This window comes from Mesoplodon densirostris, chromosome 9 (genome assembly GCF_025265405.1).
Source record: "Mesoplodon densirostris isolate mMesDen1 chromosome 9, mMesDen1 primary haplotype, whole genome shotgun sequence".
In the NCBI taxonomy this organism is placed as follows: Eukaryota; Metazoa; Chordata; class Mammalia; order Artiodactyla; family Ziphiidae; genus Mesoplodon; species Mesoplodon densirostris.
The window spans coordinates 37,823,643-37,847,052 of NC_082669.1; the positions used below are offsets into that span (position 1 = coordinate 37,823,643).

The window sequence follows — 23,410 nt, forward strand, 5'->3', positions numbered from 1 at the left end:
TGGGGCCTTTGAGAGGTAATTAGGTTTAAATTAGGTCATGAAGGTGGGAACCTCATGATGGGACTAGTGCCCTCGTAAGAAGAGGGAGAGAGAAATCTATTTCTTCATGCACACGCATGACAAAAGGCCACCTTAGCACCCAAGAAGAAGGCAGCTATCTGCAAGCTAGGAAAAGGGTTCTCACCAGAACCTGACTATGCTGGCACCCTGACATGGACTTTCAGGCTCCAAAACTGTGAGAAATAAATATCTGTTTTTTAAGCCATCCATTCTATGATGTTTTATTTTGGCAGCCCAAGCAGACTAAGACATGGTCTTTTAAAAAGATCATCAAAATCAACAAACCCTTATCTAGATTAGCTAAGAAAAAGAGCTAGAAGATTCAAATAACTAAAATTAGAATTGAAAGAGTAGATAGTATAACTAATGTCACAGAAATAAAAAAGCATTATAAAAGACTACTGTGGGGAATTCCCTGGGAGTCCAGTGGTTAGGGCTCTGTGCTTCCACTGCAGAGGGCATGCGTTTGATCTCTGGTTGGGGAACTTAGATCCTTCAAACTGTGCAGTGCAGCTGAAAAAAAAAAAAAAAGACTACTGTGAACAATTATGTATCAACAAACTGGATAACCTAGAAGAAATGGATTAATTCCTAGAAACATACAACCTACCAAAAGTAAATCATAAAGAATCTGAACAGACTTATAACTAATAAGGAGATTGAAGCAGTAATCAAACGCCTCCCAACCAGGACAAGATAACTTCACTGAGGGGTTTTACCAAACAATTAAATGATTAAAATACCAATCCTTCTCACACCCTTCCAGAGAACTGAAGAGGAGGGAACACTTCCAAACTCATTGTACAAAGCCAGCATTATTCTGATACCAAAACTGGAAAAAGACACAAGAAAGCTACAGACAAATATTCCTGATGAATAACGATACATAAACCCTCAATAAAATACTAGTAAACTGAATTCAACGGCACATTAAAAGGATAATACACATGATTGAGTGGGATTTGTACCTGGAATGCAAGGATGGTTCAACACACAAAATCAGTCAATATAATACACTACATTAACAAAATGAAGGACAAAATGCATATGATCATCTCAAATGATGCAGAAAAAGCATTTGACAAAGTCAACACTTTTTCATGATAAAAACAATCAACAAACTGGGAAAAGAGGAAACTACCTCAACATGATAAAAGCCATATATGAAAAGGCTACAGCTAACATCATATTCAACCACGAAAGACTGAGTTTTTCCTTTAAGGTCAGAAACAAGGCAAAATGGAGCAACTAAGCCTGTGTACCACAACTACTGAGCCTGTGCTCTACAGCCTGTGAGCCACAACTACTGAGCTGACGTGCCACAACTACTGAAGCCTGCATGCCTAGAGCCCATGCTCTGCAACGAGAAGCCACCACAATGAGAAGCCTGCACACTGCAACGAAGAGTAGCCCCCACTTGTTGCAACTAGAGAAAGCCCATGCACAGCAATGAAGACCCAACGCAGCCAAAAATTAAAATTAAATAAATGAATTAAAAAAAAGCAATTAGGATTAAAAGTGTCCATTAAAAAAAAAAAAAAGAAGAAACAAGGCAAAGATGCCCCCTCTCACCACTTGTATTCAACTTAGTACCGAGTGTCCTAGCCAGAGCAATTAGACAAGAAAAAGAAATAAAAGGCACCCTATTTGGAAAGGAAGAAGTAAAATGATCTCTGTTCACAGATTCCATGATTGTATATGTAGAAAACCCTAAAGACTTCACGCACACACACAAAAAAACCCTGTTACAATTAATAAGTAATTTCAGCAAAGTAGCAGGATACAAAATCAACACACAAAAGTCAGGTGTATTTCTATACACTAATAATGGCTAATGTGAAAAGAAAATTAAGAAAACAATCACATTTACTATGGCATCAAAATGGATAAAATACATAGGAATAAGCTTAACCAAGGAGGTGAAAGACTTGTACACTGAAAACTATAAAACATTGCTAAAAGAAATCAAAGAAGACACAAATAAATGGAGACATCCTGTGCTTATGGTTTGGGAGACTTAATATTGGTAAAATATGCATACTACATAAAGCAATGTTAAGATTCAATGCAATTCATATCAAAAACCCAATGTCATTTTTTTGCAGGAGTAGAAAAAAAAATCCTAAAACTCATACGAAATTTCAAGGTACCCTGAATAGCCAATATAATCTTGAAAAAGATCAAAGTTGGAGGCCTCACATTTCCTTATTCCAAAACCAGCTACAGTGCAACACCAACTGAGACAGTCTGGTACTGGCATAAAGGCAGATATACAGACCAATAAAACAGAGCCTAGAGCCTAGAAATAAACCCTTGCCTATATAGCCAAATAATTTTTGGCAAAGATGTCAAAACTACAAAATAGGGAAAGATAGTCTTTTCAACAAATGGTACTAGGAAACCTGTATATTTACATGCAAAAGAATGAAGTTGGACACTTACCTTATACCCTGGACCAAAATTAAAATAGGTTAAAGACCTAAATGTAAGACCTAAAAGTATAAAACTACTAGAGGAAAAGATAGGAGAAAAGCTTCAGGACATTGGATTTGGCAATGATTTCTTGAATGTGATACCAAAAACACAGACAATAGAAGCAAAAATAGACAAATGGGACTATATCAAACTTCAAAACTTATGTGTGTCAAAGGAAACAATCCACAGTGTGAAAAGGCAATCTATGGAATGGGTGAAAATATTTGCAAATCATATGTATGATAAAGGGTTAACATTCAGAATACATAGGGAATTTCTAAAACTCAACAAGAAAATAACCCTATTAAAAAATGGGCAAAGGGGTTCAATAGATAGATAGTGCTCCAAAGAAGATATACAAATGGCCAACAAGCATATGAAAAGATACTCAACAGCACTAATCATAAGAGAAATGCAAATCAAAATCACAAGATATCACCTCACACCTATTAGGAAGGCCACTATCAAAACAAGAAACTAAGTGTTGGGGTGGATGTGGAGAGACTGAAACCCTGCTGCTGGGAATGTAAAATGGTGTAACTCCTATGAAGGGCAGTGTAACGGTTTCTCAAAAAACTAAACACAGAGCTGCCATATGATCCAGCAAACCCATTTCTGGGTATATATCCAAAAGAATTCAAAGCAGGATCTTTACGAGATGTTCATTAAAACATTATTTACAGTAGCCAAGAGGTAGAAGCAACCCAAATTCCATTAACAGCTGAATGGATAATCGAAATGTGGTTCATACAATACATACAATGGAATATTAAGCAAACTTAAAAAAAGAAGAAAATTCGATCACATTCTACAAGGATGAGCCTGAAGGACGTTATGCTAAGTGAAATAAGCCAGCATAAAGGGACAATTACTGTATGATTCTACTTATATGAGGTATCTAAAGTAGTCAAATCTTAGAAACAGAAAGTAGAAATGTGATTGCCAAGCACTGGAGAAAGGAGGGAGGGAGAATTAATGTTTAGTGGGTATACAGTTTCAGTTTGGCAAGATGAAATAGTTCCAGAGATCTGTTGTACAACAATGTGAATGTAACTTAATGCCGCTGAACTTAAAAATGTTTAAGATGGTAAATTTAATGTGTTTTTTTTTTAACCACAATAAAAAAACCAAACAAATCTGAGCTATTATTAATTTTAGGTTTTTTCCTCCCATGAATATACACTTTCCCCCCAAACTGGACCACATTGTACATGCTGTTTTATAACAGGTTTTGCCCATTGACTACAGAGTGAAAACTTTCCAAGTTTATTCCCTATTCTTCTAGGTCATTTAGAAAGGCTGTTTAGTATTCCAATATGGGCACCTACCACATTAACCAATTTCCTGTTGTTGGACACTGGATTGAATTATTTTACTCTTATGAACAATACTATGTAGCTAAATCATGTTAGGCCTTTTAAATAGTTTTAATATCAGCTTCTCTCTCCCCTTCTAGTCAGCTCTCAGCTGTTACACTTCTCCCCTTCTAATCTGTGATCAGATAATCAACCTAGTTAAATCAGTTTACTTGTAATAATACCTTATATACAATTCTGTCTCTTGCTCTAAGTCCTAGGTAAAAGGGACAGCTGTTGTAGAAGCTGTGAAGGAAGGCTGTTTGTGCTTATTTTGGGTGTACTTTCAGTTCGACCAACTCTGCTAGAATCGGTTCTTGCCTCACTGAATAAACCCAGATGGTGGCACTTGCTCTTGTGCCTTGTGGTTGCCTTTTCCCTTCCACTCTCTCTTAGGGTCTTGAAACTCAATCTACCTTTATGCCTGGCCACCACCACCTCAGTGTTACCTGTTTCTGATTTTCTGAAGCCCTGCTGCTCCTTAGGGCCTGTCTAGGAGTTCCTGGCCTCCTTGGACTCCGATACCAGTATGCATGCATACTGCTGACTTCTACTTTGTGGACTTCTTTGCTTTAGTTTCTCACACTTTTTTTTTTTTTTTTTGCGCGATACGTGGGCCTCTCACTGTTGTGGCCTCTCCCGTTGCAGAGCACACGCTCCGGACGCGCAGGCTCTGCGGCATGTGGGATCTTCCCCGACCGGGGCACAAACCCGTGTCCCCTGCATCGGCAGGCGGACTCTCAACCACTGCGCCACCAGGGAAGCCCTAGTTTCTCACACTTTTAAGGGACTCATAGCACCTATTTGTACTTTTGACAAGTGCACTATCTGACAACTTTGGATCTCATTTTTGTGTGTGTGTGTGAGAGCACAGAAAATAGACTTCCAACAATTACAACTCCCAAATTGCATATTACTAAGTAGCCTAAATGTAGCTGGATAGGCTAGTTTCCCAAACTTGCCTGAAGGATCTCATGGGTCACTTGGTAAAAAAAAACACATTCCCAGGCCTAGCCCAATGGATATATTATTTAATCAGTACCCCCAGGTGATCCTTATAGTCAGGCAGATTTAGAAACACTGGGCCCTTAATCTGCACCCTCAGAGCTTCCAGGACATTGGGAAGTTCAACTGGGACCCAAGGGAGCCTGGTAAGCCTGTAACCAACCTAACGGTAGCACAGCGTTCATTCCATCAGGGTAGGACAACTCTAGGAGTCAACTGTAAGTTGAAAAAAACATTGGAAAGTCTTTAGAGCTTACGACCAAAGCAGGAACTTAGGGTCTATTTATCACTTCTATACCAAGGATGGTTTCAAACATACACCCCTTTGAGTAGATTTTATTCTAAATGCTGGGGTTCCAAAACTGTTAGAGTCATACAGTTCTTCAAAAACTGTAACAGAGAATTTGGATCCCCTGAGGATTAAACCCTTTGCATGTATGCTAAAATCACATGGAGTGCATATCTTTTAATAGTTTTTATTTTCACTTAAAAAAATGACTTCAATGCCAGATCTGTGTTAGGAAACTGTTCTCGCAGTGCTAGCTGTGTAATTTTTGAGGCTTGAGAAAGGAACACAGAACTCTGACACATATGCTTCAACTCATGACAGGTCTCTGGGTATTTGGATCAACCATATATAAGATATACAAGATATTACTCCCTCAATCTGAGGACACAGGGAGAACCAAACATGTCTGAGAAGTCTAATAGAAACTCTAGAAACAGCTGGTGAATCCTCACCGCTCTACATAAACTATTTGGGGGAAGCGGGGAGAAGATTACTGATAATTTTAATTTCCTTGTTGGAAATTTCCAAAATTATAATAAACATATTTTATAAAAAAGTGTTTTAAGAAATATACCATAAAGGAATAAGAGCATACCTTAATAATGTAAATGGAGGTGGAAGAAAGCAGCCTAGATTTGTTCAAAAACTTTTTTCCAGTTATAAAGTCCCTTCTTTGTTACTTAAAAAAAAAGTCTATAGAAGATGCATCTTGAATAAAGAGTTATTTGTTAGTTTTAAAAAAATACTTTTTGGGCTTCCCTGGTGGCGCAGTGGTTAAGAATCTGCCTGGCAATGCAAGGGACACAGTTTCAAGCCCTGGTCTGGGAGGATCCCGCATGCCGCGGAGCAACTGAGCCTGTGCGCCACTACTGCGCCTGAGCTCTAGAGTCCACAAGCCACAACTACTGAGCGCCTGTGCCACAGCTACTGAAGCCTGCACGCCCAGATCCTGTGCTCTGCAACAAGAGAAGCCATGGCAATGAGAAGCCCGTGCACTGCAACAAAGACCCAACACAGCCAAAAACAAATATATAAATAAGTAAATAAATTTATATTAAAAAAATGCTTTTCAAAAATGCAGCTAGAAAAACTAGCTTGATCATAAGTATCATTAAACTTTCCAATAATGTTGCTGTTTATAGTTGAAAAAAGCTTCCTAATCCTTTTTTAATTTTCCTGATTTTCTTTTAATTAAAAAACAAAGTAATGCATGTACATGGTAAGATATTCAAACAGTTCAAAATGGTATATAAAGTATTTCTCCTAATCCAGACACCAATTCTTTTCCCAGAGGTAATCATTGTTAGCAAGTTTCTTACATATTCTTCCAGAAATGTTTTATGCAACTACAAAGGATATATATACACTATTTATTCACACGAGATCATAATTTCTACTCCTCTTACAATCCATCCGCTTGATGGGATAATGTGAGGAAAAAATAGAATTACATAAAAATTAGGCCAAGATAAAAATTAGCCCAAAATTGTTGAAGAAAACTCAAATGGTCCATGAGAGAGCCAAAACTGAGGAGGAAAAAATATGAGAGGAAAATGCTTCTTAGGTCCTAAAACGTTTTCACCCTTTAAAAATTGTTCTTTCTTTCTTTAAGAGAATCTTCTTTAACATGAAGGAAAGTCATGCTACTGATGTTTATTTGGTAAGTAGGCTAAACATTTAAGCATTTTTTCTCTGCTGGGTCTAGAAATTATCTCCTTCCTTTAAAAAAAATGTTTAAAGGTAAAATTTTTTTTTTTTTTTTTTTTGCAGTACGTGGGCCTCTCACTGTTGTGGCCTCTCCCGTTGCAGAGCACAGGCTCCAGACACACAGGCTCTGGAGGCACAGGGTCAGCGGCCATGGCTCACGGGCCCAGCCACTCCGCGGCATGTGGGATCTTCCCGGACCGGGGCACTAACCCTTGTCCCCTGCATCGGCAGGCGGACTCTCAACCACTGCGCCACCAGGGAAGCCCCTAAAGGTAAAATTTTAAATGGTAAGAGAGTAAAGTGATGTAGAATAAGAAAAGTACTTTATTCCGTGCACCCTGTTTTTTCAGTTCCATTCATAATTATAGCAAAAAAAAAGTCCGCTGCTGAGTTTTTGTTATGTTTTACTTAAATAGTTACACTCAGGAAGAAAATGCTAAATATAAAAACTCCTATTATTGAAAATTTATACTTCTTATATATGTGTGTGTGTATATCTATATATCTATGTATCTGCCCTTTCATATGAACCACTCAAAAGAATTTTAAAAGCTGTTCTTTTCTGTATTTAAAATTACTCATTTAAATATTTAGAAATTCCACAGGAGGTGGCTTTAATGGAATTTTTCCCAGAGTAAATTTCTTGGATTGAAATTGTTCCAGTTCTTCTGCTGTTAGTTGATCCCTGGGTGTGAATAATACATTATCTGTTTTGGTGCTGCCATTTGAGAATGAGAGAGAGGTGGATATGCTGCTGTTTCCACAGGTGCCACTGGATGACTTGGAAAAAGCAGTGTGAGACTGTGAGCCTGGACTACCAAAACCAGCTGAAGAACTGCCGCTTCCAAAGGCTGGGGCCTTTGGAGCTCCAACAGAGCCTGCTGCCATAGAAGCTGGAAATCCTGAAAATCCGGATGATCCAAAACCAGAAGCTGCAGGGGTTTTAAATGAAAATGAAGCAGCAGATGTGATTTGGGGTTTCCCAAGTCCAAAAGCTGGAGTAGAAGCAGTGATGGCAGAATTGGCGGAGGGTACAGCTCCAAATGCTGGAGTATTCCCAAACACAGAAGGGCTTCCAGAAGGGGCAGTAGCAAATCCAGAGCTTGCTTTAAAACTAAAATTCTGAGCATTAATGCTGCTGTTGTTATTCACTGGAAAACCTACAAAAAACAGAAAAAGAATAAAAGAATCTATTAGTCAGAAAATGTAGCTATATTACTACTCCCCACCCGCCCTTCTTTTTCTTATTTCTGCGATATTTAGATGATAATTAACTTACTGGAAGGAAGAAGAGAAAAGTGAAAATGAGAAGCTAGGACAAACCCACTAAACCCTGTTGTCCCTGTCTTTCTGCTACATTGATCTCCTTTGCACCATAATTTATACTCAAGGAGGCAGCTCTTGAGAAACCTCATGGATTAGGGAGTGAACCTTCACTTCACCTGTCCCCTCATCTCATCGGAGCTGTCATTTGAGGACAATACTATGCTGTTATATACAGGGACAACAAAGTCCTCAAAGGTGCTGCTACCCTAACTACGTATTCCTATGGAAGTCTTGAAAAAACATTCCTAAAATATACTTCTAAAGCCTGAGCCATAGGGTCTTGCAAAGAACATGCCCATTCTGAACCCCATTTCGCAAATGCTTGATGAGCTAAATTCTTTGAAGCTCTATTATGGAAGGTGGTAGAATTTGCAAGGGTGACTTAAAATGGCACTAAACAAAACTTCAGGCTTTATATTTGAAACCTATAAAATCCTATTTTTCTGAATCAGTGAAGTCCTTCATTACTTTGTCACTTACCTGGTGACCCAAATGTTACTGATGGCCTACTGCCAAATCCAAATGCAGGTGCTGCTTGATTTACTCCACCCTTTATATCAGAGAGCTATTAAAAAAAAAGGTAGGCAAGTGAATAATTCTCAAGAACCTTTTCTATACACTTTATAGCCAAATTCAATTTTTAATATGTGCACTTAAAAACCTCTTCATTTTGTTTAACATAGAAAAATGCCTACAAGTGAATGTTCATAGAAAAAAATGGGCAAACCTCAATGAGTTTGAAGTGATTGTGTGGCTGATGAATTATGAATTATTTTTATTTTACTTATGCTTTTAAAACACTTTCTAAGTTTCTTCAATGAACACATATTAAAATCAGGAAAATACTTTTTAATTCTAGATTTTAGTTTCTACTGGTTGATCTGCATTTATCAAAAAACCTAGATATTAGGTAAAGGGTCTTTAGAGGATACCCAGTCTACTTACTCAAATGCTTGAACTGAAGTTAATTCGCAATTACATTATTAAAAGCTTACCACTAAAATCTATTAAACATTTCCTTTTCCCTGAAAATATTTTATGTTCTTGCTATTTTCTGCTCTAGAAATGTCTTTCGTCTCTGCTTACTGAAATCTTAATCTCCTTTTCAAGGAACTTTTCACTTAATCCTTACCTCTAAGAAGTCTTCCCTCATCAACCTAAGCATATAAGATTTCTCTCATTTTAAAACCCTATTGGCAGGCTTCCCTGGTGGCACAGTGGTTGAGAGTCTGCCTGCCGATGCAGGGGACACGGGTTCGTGCCCCGGTCTGGGAGGATCCCACGTGCCGTGGAGCGGCTGGGCCCGTGAGCCATGGCCGCTGGGCCTGCATATCCGGAGCCTGTGCTCCGCAACGCAAGAGGCCACGGCGGTGAGGCCTGCGTACCGCAAAAAAAAAAAAAAAGAAAAAAACCCCTATTGGCATTTTTTCTTTAAAAAAAAAAATCAACTTTACTGAGGTACAGTTTACATAAAATAAAATGCATCCATTAAAACAATCTATCTATATTTTGATGAGTTTTGACAAACTTATAACCACCACTACAATCAAGATTTAGAATATTTCCATCACCCATAAAAGTTCCCTTGTGTCCCTTTCCAGTCAACACTCTCCCAACCTCTGGCCCCAGTGAACCATTCACCTACTCTCTATTACTAGAGATGAGGTTTGTCTTTTCTAGAGTGTCATATAAATAGAATCATTTAGTATGTACTTTTTCTTTTTTTCTTCTAGCTTCTCTCCCTCAGTCATTAACAGGTATGTGGATAAACAAATTATATCCATATAATAGATTAAAAGAATAAAGAATAAACCACTTGGCAGGGACTTCCCTGGTGGTCCAGTGGTTAAGAATCGCCTTCCAATGCCTTCCAATGCAGGGGACGTGGGTTTGATCCCTGGTTGGGGAACTAAGATCCCACATGCCGCGAGGCAGCTAACCCCGCACACCACAACTACTGAGCACGTGGGCCACAACTAGAGAGAAGCCCGCGCCCTGCAATGAGGAGCCGCGGTGGAGGATCCCGCATGCCGTGATAAAGATCCCGCTAACCGCAACTAAGACCCAACACAGCCAAAAATAAAATAAATAAATAAATATTTTAAAAAACCCCAATCACTTGGCATAAAGAATTGACATATGGTAAGCCAGTTGTAGGTAGGCTGTCCAAGATTCTCACCTACAGAAGGGCCCCTAGGAAGGTGGCAAAGAACATGGAACTTCCAACCTTGAAGGAAGCTCTGTAGTTCTCTGGACTCAGTTATCCCTTCTATATCAGCAATGGTGATGGCGGGCTACCTCTCATCTAGAGAAAAAATACTTCCGAGGAGTCCTACTGAATTTAAATGGCATTACAACAATTGAAAGGTAGAAGAAATTAGCTTGCACAAGAGTCTAGACATTTGGGGGTGTGTGAGGAATTGGGACATTGGGGTTGACACATATACACTATTGATACTATGCATAAAATAGACAACTAATGAGAACATACTGTATAGCACAGAAAAGTCTACTTAATACACTGTGGTGACTTAAATGGTAAGGAAATCCAAAAAAGAGGGGATATATGTATATGTACAGCTGATTCATTTTGCTGTACAGTAGAAACTAACACAACATTGTAAAGCAACTATACTCCAATAAAAATTAATTAAACAAAAAAAATGCAATGCCAAAAAAAAGAGACTAGTCATTTAGAAGCACAGATTTAAGAAAAGAGTAGGGGGACTTCTCTGGTGGCGCAGTGGCTGAGAATCCACCTGCCAATGCAGAGTACATGGGTTCGAGCGCTGGTCCGGGAAGATCCCACATGCCGCGGAGCAACTAAGCCCGTGTGCCACAACTACTGAGCCTGAGCTCTAGAGCCCGTGAGCCACAACTACTGAGCCCGCATGCCACAACTACTAAAGCCCACGTGCCTAGAGCCCGTGCTCCACAACAAGAGAAGCCACCGCAATGAGATGTCCGTGCACTGCAACGAAGAGTAGCCCCCTCTCGCCACAACTAGAGAAAGCCCACGCGCAGCAACGAAGACCCAACACAACCCAAAATAAATAAATTAATAAATTAAAAAAAAAAAAGAAAGGAGTAGGGTGTTGGGACTTTCGAACAGTCATTCACTAACTTTAGGCAGCTACTACTCTCATAGCCTTTTTCAGAAAGTACAAAGAAAAACCACCTAGGAGACTGGAAGTATCAAATTCTAAATGTAAATATCTTATTTAAAAATAATATTCTTAAGAACTTCTTATGGGGGTAGCAAAATAAACTTTATTGACAGAGATAATGAATATGCTGCAGTAGGATCATGTATCTTTGGGGACAAGTGGGCATATATCTCCTAAAGGCATTTCTGTATAAGACAAGGAACATATGGTCCTTCAGTCACAAAAGTATACATTAGTCTAAATATGCATTCATATTTTTCAAAGCAATTTCTTTTTAAATGCTGATAACCTGGAATACTTGAATTTATGTAACATTTTCCAATTTTTAAAACTAGTACCACCAAAGTTAAAAACCTTATCCTAAAAATAGTTTTAGAAAAGCATAATTATCTGTGCTTTTCTGACTAAGGAACAGAGAGAAAACAACTCCAGGACCGTGACTCTAAATAATAATATAGTTCTTGAGAATGTGTGTATCACAATTCTTGACAGAGAATTTTAGCTTTGCTTTCCAAATCCAAAGTGAAATTCTGCAAAAAAGCAATAGGTAAGACATTTCCCTGTAGAAAATTCTCCAATACTCACCAAAGCTATTGTAGTTGATGTATTTAGACTTTTCAGTTCATTTACCCTGTTCCTCCACTGATTTATTAACTGTTGGATGGAATGTAGCTGGAGAGAAGACAGAAAAATAATGAGTCAATATTGAGTGTTTAAGATAATCTCTCCAACAACTTCATGTCTGTATTTCCAAAGTCACAATAAATTTATAAAACATTTTTATGGCCCATAACTTGTAAAATTTGCATTGACCTACCCCTACTTGCCAAAGATACTCCAGCTGTAGACCCTTTTCCCTGTTCTCCAACTCCTTGTATCACCTAGTTAAAATCATAAGTACCTGGCAGTATAGAGACAAACATGTGTACTAGTTGAAACACATGATATTGACTGTAGACAATAGAAAAACACAGGATTTATGTCATTTCCTTTAGGCACTGACCTTATTCAAGCCCAGCTTTTCAATTTTTTGATATTTGATATATGAGAATCTTAATCTATATACAACACTGCATTTTATTTAAGTTTGTTTTTCTAGCATTCATTGTGGTGTCTGCACCTAAGAGATACTCACTCCATAGATGTTTGCCAAATAATGAAAGGTATGATTTCTGGGACTGATTGCTGGATAACCCGTAATAAAAATAATGACATTCCTAGTTACTACAGTCAAAGTATATTATCACCATTTTAGATAACCAACCAATTTCAAAGAAATTCTAAATTTTTATTTAGAATATAAAACTAGCCTTGTTCTGAAAAAAAATTATAGACCTCATCCGCTTTGCCAACACACAAACAAGCTACTACAGAGAAGACAATAATTCACAGCTAATCTGTTAGGTAGATGAATAGGAAACAAACTTACATAACTCTGTAAGTTATTGCTGGTTAAGAAGTTATGGTATTCAAGTCTCAACTCCTCTGGTGAAATATCTGTAAAACCTGAAGTGAGGAATCAATTGGAATCTTTAAATACCAATACTTTTGATAGTATAGTAAAATAAGAGGTGCTAGACAGGAAAATATGCTAATCTTGATCATTAGAAAAATTTCATAATCATAAGGAAAAAATTCAAAGCCTATACTCTATTTAATAAAGTATAAAATTAGAATAAAATATAGTTGGTTATTTGATCTTTGAAGGGGAAAAATTTTCTAAAGATAAATGGAGTGGAAGGAATAATAAACAAAAGAAACAAGAAAGAGTTGACTACATATACATTCATACTTCTAAAAAAAATATTCTGTAAGTCAGAAACTACAATAGCAAAATTGAAAGGCAAACAGTAAACTGGGAAAACCATAATTGCAACATGAGAAGAAGAGCCATGACAGGAGAAGAGCTAACATCAATGTATAAATAGCTATTACAAATCAGTAAGAAAAATAACTTAGTATGGGCAAAGATAATGAACGGGCAATTCACAAAACAATTCAAATAGCCAGTAAATAAATGAAATTAAAAAGTTCACGCCAAAAAAAAAGTTCAATTTAAAAATACAACTTAAATAGAGATACAATGCTTTATTTATCAGACTGACAAAAATTAATAATGAATAATTGTTATTAAGGATGTGGTGAAATGGACATTCTCCTAAGTTGCCATTATGGAAATCAAAAAGGTAAAACTTTTCTGGGAGGAAAATTGTCAATAAATGTCAAATGACTTAAAAATGCTCATACCTTTTGATCTTAGAATTTCTAGGATTTAACCTCAGGAAATAATTAAATGTATAAACAAAGGGTGTTACATAAAAAGACGTTCATTCTAGTATTTTTAGTAACAGAGACACTGAAAACAAAGCAGAATACAACACTAGGTTATGATTCCTAATTATACATATAAATAAGAAATTATGTGTGTGCATGTTTTGAAAGAAATACACTAAAATGTTACAGTTGTTATCTCTGAGATTAGTTGATTTTATTCACATATTCCTGTATTTTCCAAATTTTCTATGGCAATAGCTGTAACTTTCATAATCAGGAAAACTTTTTAAGAAAGGGAAAAAAAGTTCAGGATATTTTTCTACAGAGAATTATTTATAACCAGACACCATTAACTTCAAAGACCCTTACCTCAGAATAAAGAAAAGACTAAACATTCAAATCAGAATCCTGGAGGCTCTCTAACAACTTGTCTTTATCACCTTTATTAACTGCTCAGACCACAAAACCTAGAATCACTTTGCATTTCTCTCTTTCCCCATATCTAATTAATAAGCTGCATCTCTCTCTTTCCCTATATCTAATTAATAAGGCTCTTGCCAGTTCTAGCTCCAAAACAGAACACGAATTCTGACCTATTCTATCTCCACTGCTAGTTAACTCTCAGTCATCAGCAGTTGTCTCCTAACTCATTGCCCTGATGCTATTTTGCCCCCAACAGACCATTTCTTTTCATACAACAGTCTAAGTGAGCTTTTTAAAAATTTATTTATTTATTTATTTTAATTATTTATTTTTGGCTGCATTGAGTCTTTGTTGCTTGTGCGCGGGCTTTCTCAAGTTGCAGTGAGCAGGGGTTACTCTTCGCTGCGGTGTGCAGGCTTCTCAGTGCGGTGGCTTCTCTTGTTGCGGAGCACGGGCTCTAGGCGCGTGGGCTTCATTAGCTGTGGCACGCGGGCTCAGCAGTTGTGGCTCACGGGCTCTAGAGCGCTGGCTCAGTAGTTGTGGTGCAGGGGCTTAGTTGCTCCGCAGCATGTGGGATCTTCCGGGACCAGGGCTCGAACCCATGTCCCCTGTGTTGGCAGGCGGATTCCTAACCACTGTGCCACGAGGGAAGCCCTTAAGTGAGCTTTTTCTAATCAGATCATATCCCTCCTCCTGCTCAAAGCTGTTTCTGGCTTCCTAGTGCAATTAGGCCCAACATAATCTGGCCCCTGGCTGCCTCTCTCTGGCCTTATGTCATATTACTCTTTCTCTTATTTACTCTCCTCTGGCAATTCAGGCCTTGCTAGACTAAATACATGCCAACCTTGTTTCCACAAGGGCCTCTGCACTAGCTATTGTACTGTAAGGAACATTTTCCCCCAAATCTTCCCGTAAGTGACATCTTCTCTTCATTCAGGACTCAGCTCCAATACTGCTTCCTAAGAATAGATAACCACTCTCTGTGAAGAAACACTATCCCTCTGGCTACTTTCTCCTCCTTCTATCTGTTACTCATCTGAACCATGAAGACAGGAAATGACTTGAGTGACTATTTCCTTAATTCTTTCAAGGGTGGTACAAACGTAGTATCATTCTAGCTGCACAGGAAAAATTAATTCATTATAATGGATGCCTACAGACAGTGATTCTCCAACTTTCTGGTTTCAGGACCCATTTACATTCTTAAAAATAAATAAGGATGCCAGACCTTTTGCTCACATGGGTTACATACATCAATATTTACCATATTTGAAATGAAAACTGAAAAAATGTAGAAAATATTAATTTACTTAAAAATAAGAAACAAATATATCAACATAAATGAAAAAACTATTTTCCAAAACAAAAAATAAAAATTTAGTGATATAAGTGGCATTGTCTTATGTTTGTAAATCTCTTTAATGTATGGCTTCATAGAAGACTGTTGGATTATTATATCTGCTTCTGCTGTTCAATCTGTTTCAACCTGTTTCAGTAAATTGCCTGGTTCAAGTATATGAAGAAAAACTGTTCTCACACAGATGTGTAGCTGGAAAAGGATGACTTTAATGGCCTTTTCAGATAATTGTGGATATCCTTCTTGATACTATACCAAAACTTGACAGACAGTAGTTTCTTAAAGGTTAGCTATAATGTGGACTCAAATCATACGAATGAAATCATATTAATAAACCAAAACTATTAATTGTTTTATCTTGCACTTAGAAAGGATTTTTCAAACATGCATAATTTTGTAACATCACACATTGGTCATCTGGAAAATATTGGTTCACTGAGTTATCCAGAACCTCCAAATGTTGGCACATGTCATCTTACGATATCAAAAAATTTGTTAATGTTATTTTGTGTGTGCTTCCCATTTTGTCACATAGAATATTTAAAAGGTGTACACTTAAGGGTCAATATTTAATAAAATTAATAATTTTTACCTCTTCATCAAGGACATTCTTAAGTGAAAATGGCATTAAATTTTTTTTTTATTGACTATTATAACCTGCTAGTACAGTTTGTTGCCTGTGCCTCATCAAAGCTTTTGTACGAACAGTGCAAATGTCAACACAGTGAAAACGGCAATTAATGTCTTAGTATTATTATGAAAATATTTCTAAACTTGTACAGCCCCTAAAAGGATTTTAGTAATAGGGTTGCCACATTTAGGCAAAAAAAAGAGGATGCCCAGTTAAATTTGAATATTTGACAAACAACAAATACTTTAAAAGTATAAGTATGTCCCGGGAATTCCCTGGTGGTGCAGTGGTTAGGACTTGGCACTTTCCGTGGGCCTGGGTTCAATCCCTGGTTGGGGAGCTAAGATCCCACAAGCTGCACGGCACAGCCAAAAAAAAAAAAAAAAAAGTATAAGTATGTTCCAAATACTACATGGGATATTCATATACTAAAAATATTGTTTATCTGAAATTTAAATTTAACTCGATGTCCCGTATTTTATCTTACAACCCTGCTTATGGATCTACATTTCACACTGAGAACCACTGCTCTAGGGCATTAGGCATTATGTTCAATTCTGAACTTTTTAAAAAAGGCTTAACGCTTATTTTCTTTACAGAAAAATCAGTATCTAAAATTATCTTATTTATTTGTATTACTTACTGCCTCCATCCCTCCAGAACATAAACTTCATAAGGGATGGATCCTATCTATCTTACTCATTGCTATATCTCTAGCACCTAGAATGAGGCCTGGCACAAAAGAAATTCAGTAAGTATTTGTTGAATGATTAAGTAAATAAACGACTAAGGAGTGGTGTGACAGAAATGCTCACAGAGAATGAGCAGATAGAGCAGAGACAGACAGAAATCCCAGAGTTCTGAGAGACTGAAAGGGCTCTCATCTTCTAGGCACTTGCTGTTCAACTTAATAGGGCCCAGAACCACCCAGCGTAGGCTTAGAAAACTGTGGTGGTCTAAGCATATAGCTGATTCACTTTGTTATACAGCAGAAACTAACACACCATTGTAAAGCAATTATACTCCAATAAAGATGTCAAAAAAACAAAACAAAAACAACTGTGGTGGTCTAGCTTTCAGGCCAAAAAGGGCTATGGACAAAGGAAAATGGGAAGGAAAGGAGTATTCTACAGAAATGCTATCTCTGTAGCCCAGCTAAGGCTCCTTACCTTCAAATATTACCCCCAGAATAGATCTCAACATGCTTTATGAAAAAATAACTATCCTTAGAAAAAAAGATAGGGGAGAAAGAGAACAGAATCAGGCAGCCAAAGCCTTGGCATAATGGGACTCTTCTACTCACTGCAGGCAGCTAAAGGGTTCTGAAGTTGTATCTACAGGAAACCAAGGAAGCAGAGCCTCTTCTTGGGCTTACAGAATTGGAAATGTGTGGGTCCTGATTCTACTATTTTTCCCAAGGGATCTATATATCTTGAACTATATCTTCCAACCTCAGTCTCTGAATTATGAAGTTCTGCTAGAATACTCGGATACTTTAAACAATGTCCAAACTCTTCTAACTGTAGCTAAGTTTGTGGTCGATTTCTTTATTTGACACAGTCTTGGTTTTAGAAAACAATAGTTGTAAAACACATTTTAAAAATACATAATTTCTAGTTACCTGAAATATTAGGTTTCTTTTTCACTGGTGAATAAACAGAAAACATCCACTGCCCTGATGATTCCCAAACCTCCATATCTTTTACAATTCCTTCCCTGAAAAAAAAAAAAGGGCAAAAGATCTTTTTCTTCTGATTGTTAAAATTTATCATTTATAATTTTCAATGATTGAAATTTTAAATTGTAGTAAATATGTAATTTTAGATTTTTCCATTATATTTTCTGAGGAGTGTTCTTTAAAGCAGAAGCTTATAGAAATATGAGCTACATTTCATGATTATAAATATTATAATATCAAAGAAGTCTGTAATTTTGGTTTTCCAATACACTGAACCATTAACTGATACATTTACTGAGAACTCAACTATCATACCATACATATCTTAAAGAACTGAAATATAATAAAATACACAATACTAAGTTTAATCTTTCTTTGTTCATTATCATTAACATCAATGATCATTTAACTGGGAAAGAAAGAACCAGTAAGTAATAAAGAACCATAAAATATTTAAGTGGTTAGGACTTCAGAGATCATTTTGTCTAATCCTCACATTTTGCAAAAAGGGAACAGACCCATGTCCATGGTTAACTTGTTGGCAAAGTCATGGATATATCTGGGTCTAACTTAAATATTTTCCCCTTATCCAGAATGGAATTAATCAAATAAGAATAACGGATAATAAAATAATAATAAAATTTAGGATTTTTATGACAACATCAAATATAGGAAGGAGGGTTTCTTTTTTAATTTTAATTTGGTTTTTTACTTTATTTATTTATTTTAATTAATTATATATGGTACATGGTTCAAAATGTTTACAACTAGTCTAATTTAGTTATGGGATGTAAAAGACTAATGAGTATATTTAAGTTCTGTCCTAGTTGCTGGGGGCTGACGGAACAGTTATACACAGCCAGGCACTGTTTCGGTAGGAATCATAAATTCTATTATGAATGTTCTCAATAAATGGTAAGAAATCTACTCCACAATAATGAAGGAAATCAAATGAAATGTTTGCATGGGCTTACTGAAGTAAAAGTTTTAGAAAGAAGAATACAAGATGCTGTAAGTGACCTCCAAGATCACAAGTTGCTTTAAATCACCTCATACTTTGTAAAGAACTCATAATTTAATATAAGCAGGACTACATTAGAAAGATATTCACAGTACAGTGTTATCAATAGAAAAGTGGAAAAAGCATAATTATCCCCAAGAACTCACTGTATTGATAAAGAAGAATGACATTTTTAAGTGAAATAAAGTCTAGTATGATACCTGCAAAATAGTAGTTATCTCTGATCATGGATGTTTTTTCTGCTTTTTGCTTATTCTGATTTTTTAATAATTTAATAAAGTAATAATAACATTACCTCTTTTTTAAGGAAAGTACTGTAGGTACTTTTGAAAAAAATAAGCAAATGGGCAGGAATTTTTCTGACGGCTTTCACTTACAGAAGTTTCTTTTCATCTTTCTGCCCATCAGAGCTAGGTGAAGCAAATGGGTTCTGAGACAATCCAAACCCCCTGTTCCTGCTAGCTGACGCTCCAGAAGCAAAAGATGGCTTTTCTTGATCTTTGCTGCCCCCCCATGGTGTGGATTTGGAGAAACTGGATGGCTGGATAACACTGGAATATCTCTGGCTGGTGGTATTCCATCCTCGTCTGTTACTACCTGAAATAAACAACAAAATAAACAATTTTACTAGCAACTCATTTTAAAAATCTCTTAAAATTTCACCGTAGTCTGTCTTATTATGTGCACACATTATGTAAAGATTCAACAAGCACTACATTTCCACTCATTTTAAATTACAAAACTCTTCATTTTCAATTTATATAGGTAAGTGTAGTATCAACAAATCACATAATGGTCTAACTTAACAAGATTGAGAAGACTGTAAATCCACAGAACAATAATGATATATAACTAAATTCAGCTGACCTAAGTTTATTAGGTAAACAACTGTTTGATAATGGAGTGGATAGAAGGCATGTATCTGAAATCATAAGCTCCTTCATGATAAAAAGATGTGTCTGTATCATTCTTTGCTCCCCAACTGGGCCCTATATAGTAGTAAAATCTGAAAAACAGACAATGTATTGAGAAGTGTATTCAATATCAAAGATTAGATTCTACCTTCTGTCCTTGAATAGATAGGTAAATCCATTTGACTCAGTATTCTCTCTGAGAAAACAACACCTACCTACCTACCTTCCATAGAGAGATTATAAAGGTAATTTACATATGAATAAAGTGCACTGAGTTCCTCTATTATGAGCAGATTTCTAGTATTCTACAATTATCAAAATAAGCCAACATTTTTCTCCTCTCTGTCTCTATATTTTACAAAATTTTTTCACTTCTACTGTCTCATTTATTCATCACTTCTTAGTTGGGGTCAAGATAATTCACCTTGTTTCTGACTGAATTAGGAGATATGCCATTAAATATGTATATTAAAAACTCGAGTGATGGGAGATACATTCCTTTATGAAAATTCACCTCCCAATTCTAAAACTGCTTAACGAAACCTAAGAGGAAAGGGGGCAGATTGCTAGACCAGATCCCTCAAGTATGGGTTAATGATACTTTATTTTCCCAGAGTTTCAAAGCCTTCGCGGGGATGACACAACTGAAGAAATTCATTCCATCTTTTGTATACAGCTTTTCGTCTTCCTACTTACTAATTCCATAAGCATTTATTTGTTTCTGGGCATTAAATACACTGTTTACTTGACTAGTTTTATCTCCACTTTTAAAATCCATTAACATTTATCCATTCAACATTTATTCTCTAATTACTGCATTAAGAGTGAGTCTCAACAGAATGCCAAATATTACGTTTTGTTGTTCCTGGAAACACTCGTACATTTATCAGATCCTGAGTCTTAATTTTTGGTTTGGAATATTTCACTAGACCAACTGTGGGTGATGCAAAAAGACTGTCTCCAAGAAGGGGAATCAGACGTGAAACCACAATGTAACACAAGGTTTAAGGGTCAGATGAATAGCCCTAAAGGAGGAAAGAGAAGGTAGAGGTGGTCAGCATCTTGTGGTACCTTTAAGGACTAAGTTTCAGTCCTAAGAAAACCTAACTATTCATCTGACCTCTAAAACCTTGCATTGTACTATGGTTTCATTTCGGACCCCTCCTCTCCTCGAAGACAGTCAATCCTTTTGCAAAATCCACAATTGGTTTAGTGAAATATTCCAAAAGCTTCGACAATGACTTAGGCCAGGAAGCAGGTCAACGTAGTCCTGCACCCCCTTCCCTCATAGCCCAGAGTTCTTAACTGAGCATCCCACTCTCGATTTTACCCCAAATTTTATGAGCATGTGCATTTATCTGAGGTTAATGGCTCTGTAGCTTTTATTAGATCTTCAAAGGAGTTTCCCAAAGTTAAGAATCCTGACTTTGACCCCAGTTGCTAGCCTCTCCCTAGAAAAGTTTAGAAAAAATTATATTCAAGGCATCAAGGAGAAAAAACAAGTACGCAGAAGGGTAGTAAAGTAGTAAAGAAAGGAGGCGTCTGGGTCGACCTATGCCAATTCTGCGACCACTGCCGCCCAAAGACAAGGTAAGTTCTGACACGTATTCCTATTTAAAAATTAACTGTTTTTCATTAGTAACCAAGACCAAGCCCATGCCTCCAACCGCTCAACAAAAGCCAACCGAGTTCCTAATAAATGAATAAAAAAGCCGGTGGGCGGGGCGGGCGAGGGGACGACGCGGGCACGTCCGCGTCACTTGACTGGTGCGCCACGGCGCTGTGCCCAGCGGCTGGGCCCACGAGGGACGGCCGTTCCTCGTGGGCCCAGCCCCACGCCAGGCCTTCCCCAGCTCGGCTAGGGGCGAAGGATGTAGGAGAACGTTACCTGAGAGCTGCTGCTGCCGTCCTTCGCCCGCACCTCTGGCGCCGGGATGTTCGTTCCAGCACCGATCTCCGAACCGACACCGGCCTTGAAGGAAGAACTGACAAATGGTCATGGCGACGGCATCGCGGACGGAACTGTTTTCAGTCGACACCCTCACCTAGCAGAGCCGAAAGCAGCCAGAGGTCGCGGCTCCGCTGCTGTGACGTCATCTTCTCGCGCCTGGGAAAGGCCCTTTCTCTCCTGTCCCGCCCCCAGTGCGGAGAGGCGTGGATTTTATCTAATATGATTTGAGAAGAGTGGGACCGCCCCCCCACGCACTGAGCGTGACCTGCGAAGGCAGGATGATTGAAGGGTTATGCGGAGAATGGCGCCGGCGACCGTGGTGCAGCGTCTCGTTCATCAGGGGAGACTTGAGGTCCAAAATGAGAGGAAATAAAGTTGGTCAGGCAAACCCATAACTTCAGCAAGGCCCTGAGAGGAGGATCAGCTGTGGTTTGAGAAACCGAGTCGTATTTTTCATTTGTAACTGCTGAGAAAGTAAAAATCTGCCCAGCCATTCATCAGGATGGGTAACAGTATAAGATAAAGCCAGTTGTAACGTTTACAGGAAAGTTTCTTTTAAGGACAAACTGCAACTAAAAAGTATCATAACAACCCGCGTCTTTGGATGAGTACTACATTCTTACACGGAGAAACCTTGTTCTTTAAAGTCCATGTAAACGTTGCTATTTGAAATTTTATCAGTAAGAATGAAACATTCCACTCTTGCCTGGAGGATCTAAGACACTTTGACACAGAGAAGCAGCTTCTATTTCTAATCAGGTGCAGAACTGCAGACAAGGGGTTCCTGAAAAGAACATTACTTATTCTCTTAACTTTGTGGTTTCCAAGAGAACATGACCCTACACCCACTTCTCACTCCAGATGTGATGTTGATGCCTCTTTACACCGCTCTGCTTTGCTTTGAGACTATCAAAATTGTTTCATTTAGATTTTATCTGAACTCCACCTTTCCCACAAATCCTACATCTACCTTTTCCATTGTGTGGTGAGACACCCTACACTTCCTCTAGTGTGCAGTCTCCTTGGTTGCAATGCGTCAGTAAGTCTGACTTTGTTGGATTACAGGTTCGTCCCCGGTGGTTTAAGATGACTAGCCATTGTTCTTGCTCATATACTTTGTTTGGATTTTGATGACAGCAGAACCTACAGGAGCACTGGGAATAACTGGTGCAACCTAGTTTATTTTTTTTAAAATCAGTTTAATTCATTTATTTTGAAAAAAATTTATGGAGGAGTTACCTGTATATATAGTACAAAGATCTTTTTCCTGAACCATTTGAGACTATATTGCAGACCTCATGCCCCAACACCCAATTATTTATTGTATTTCCTACAGACAAGGACATTCTAAACCACAATAATCACCAAAATCAGGACATGAATATTGCTGCATACTACTATCTAATCCTTAGATTCTATTCATATTTTGCCTAATGTCCCAGTAATGTCCTTTAAAGGACAAGGATGCAGTTCGGAATCATTGTTGCCTTACTCATATTTCTTCAGGCTTCATTCTGGAACATTTTCTCAGTCTCTCCCTGACTTTCATGACCTTGACACAAACATTACAGCTAGTTATTTTGTACAATTTCCTTAATGCAGACTTATCTGTTTTCTATTAATTAGATTTAGATTATGCATCTTTGGCATACATGGTCTTCACAATGTATCTGTCAAGTTGTGCACAATTTGTTTGTCACATTGTCACGTTCACTTTGATCACTTCAGGTGTTGTCTGGCAAGCTGCTCCACTGTAAAATTACTCTTTTCCTGTTAG

General features: G+C 37.6%; 1 protein-coding gene across 2 annotated transcripts; it reads right to left on the reverse strand.

Moving 5' to 3' along the window:
* Positions 1 to 475: 475 nt before the first annotated feature.
* Positions 476 to 21,792, reverse strand: NUP42 (nucleoporin 42). Of its 2 annotated transcripts, XR_009533388.1 has the most exons (8): positions 21,571 to 21,792; positions 19,146 to 19,365; positions 17,691 to 17,785; positions 12,814 to 12,890; positions 11,970 to 12,056; positions 8,698 to 8,782; positions 5,780 to 8,051; positions 476 to 573 (listed from the first exon to the last, which is right to left on the reverse strand). XR_009533388.1 is itself a non-coding variant. In XM_060108572.1 (7 exons), the coding sequence occupies exons 1-7, from the start codon at positions 21,680 to 21,682 to the stop codon at positions 7,474 to 7,476; spliced, it is 1,254 nt and encodes a 417-aa protein (XP_059964555.1). In that variant the 5' UTR covers positions 21,683 to 21,792; the 3' UTR covers positions 5,319 to 7,473. The 2 variants fall into 2 exon arrangements, 1 of the variants encoding a protein (XP_059964555.1); XM_060108572.1 differs by lacking the exon at positions 476 to 573 and having other exon boundaries at positions 5,319 to 8,051.
* Positions 21,793 to 23,410: the final 1,618 nt, after the last annotated feature.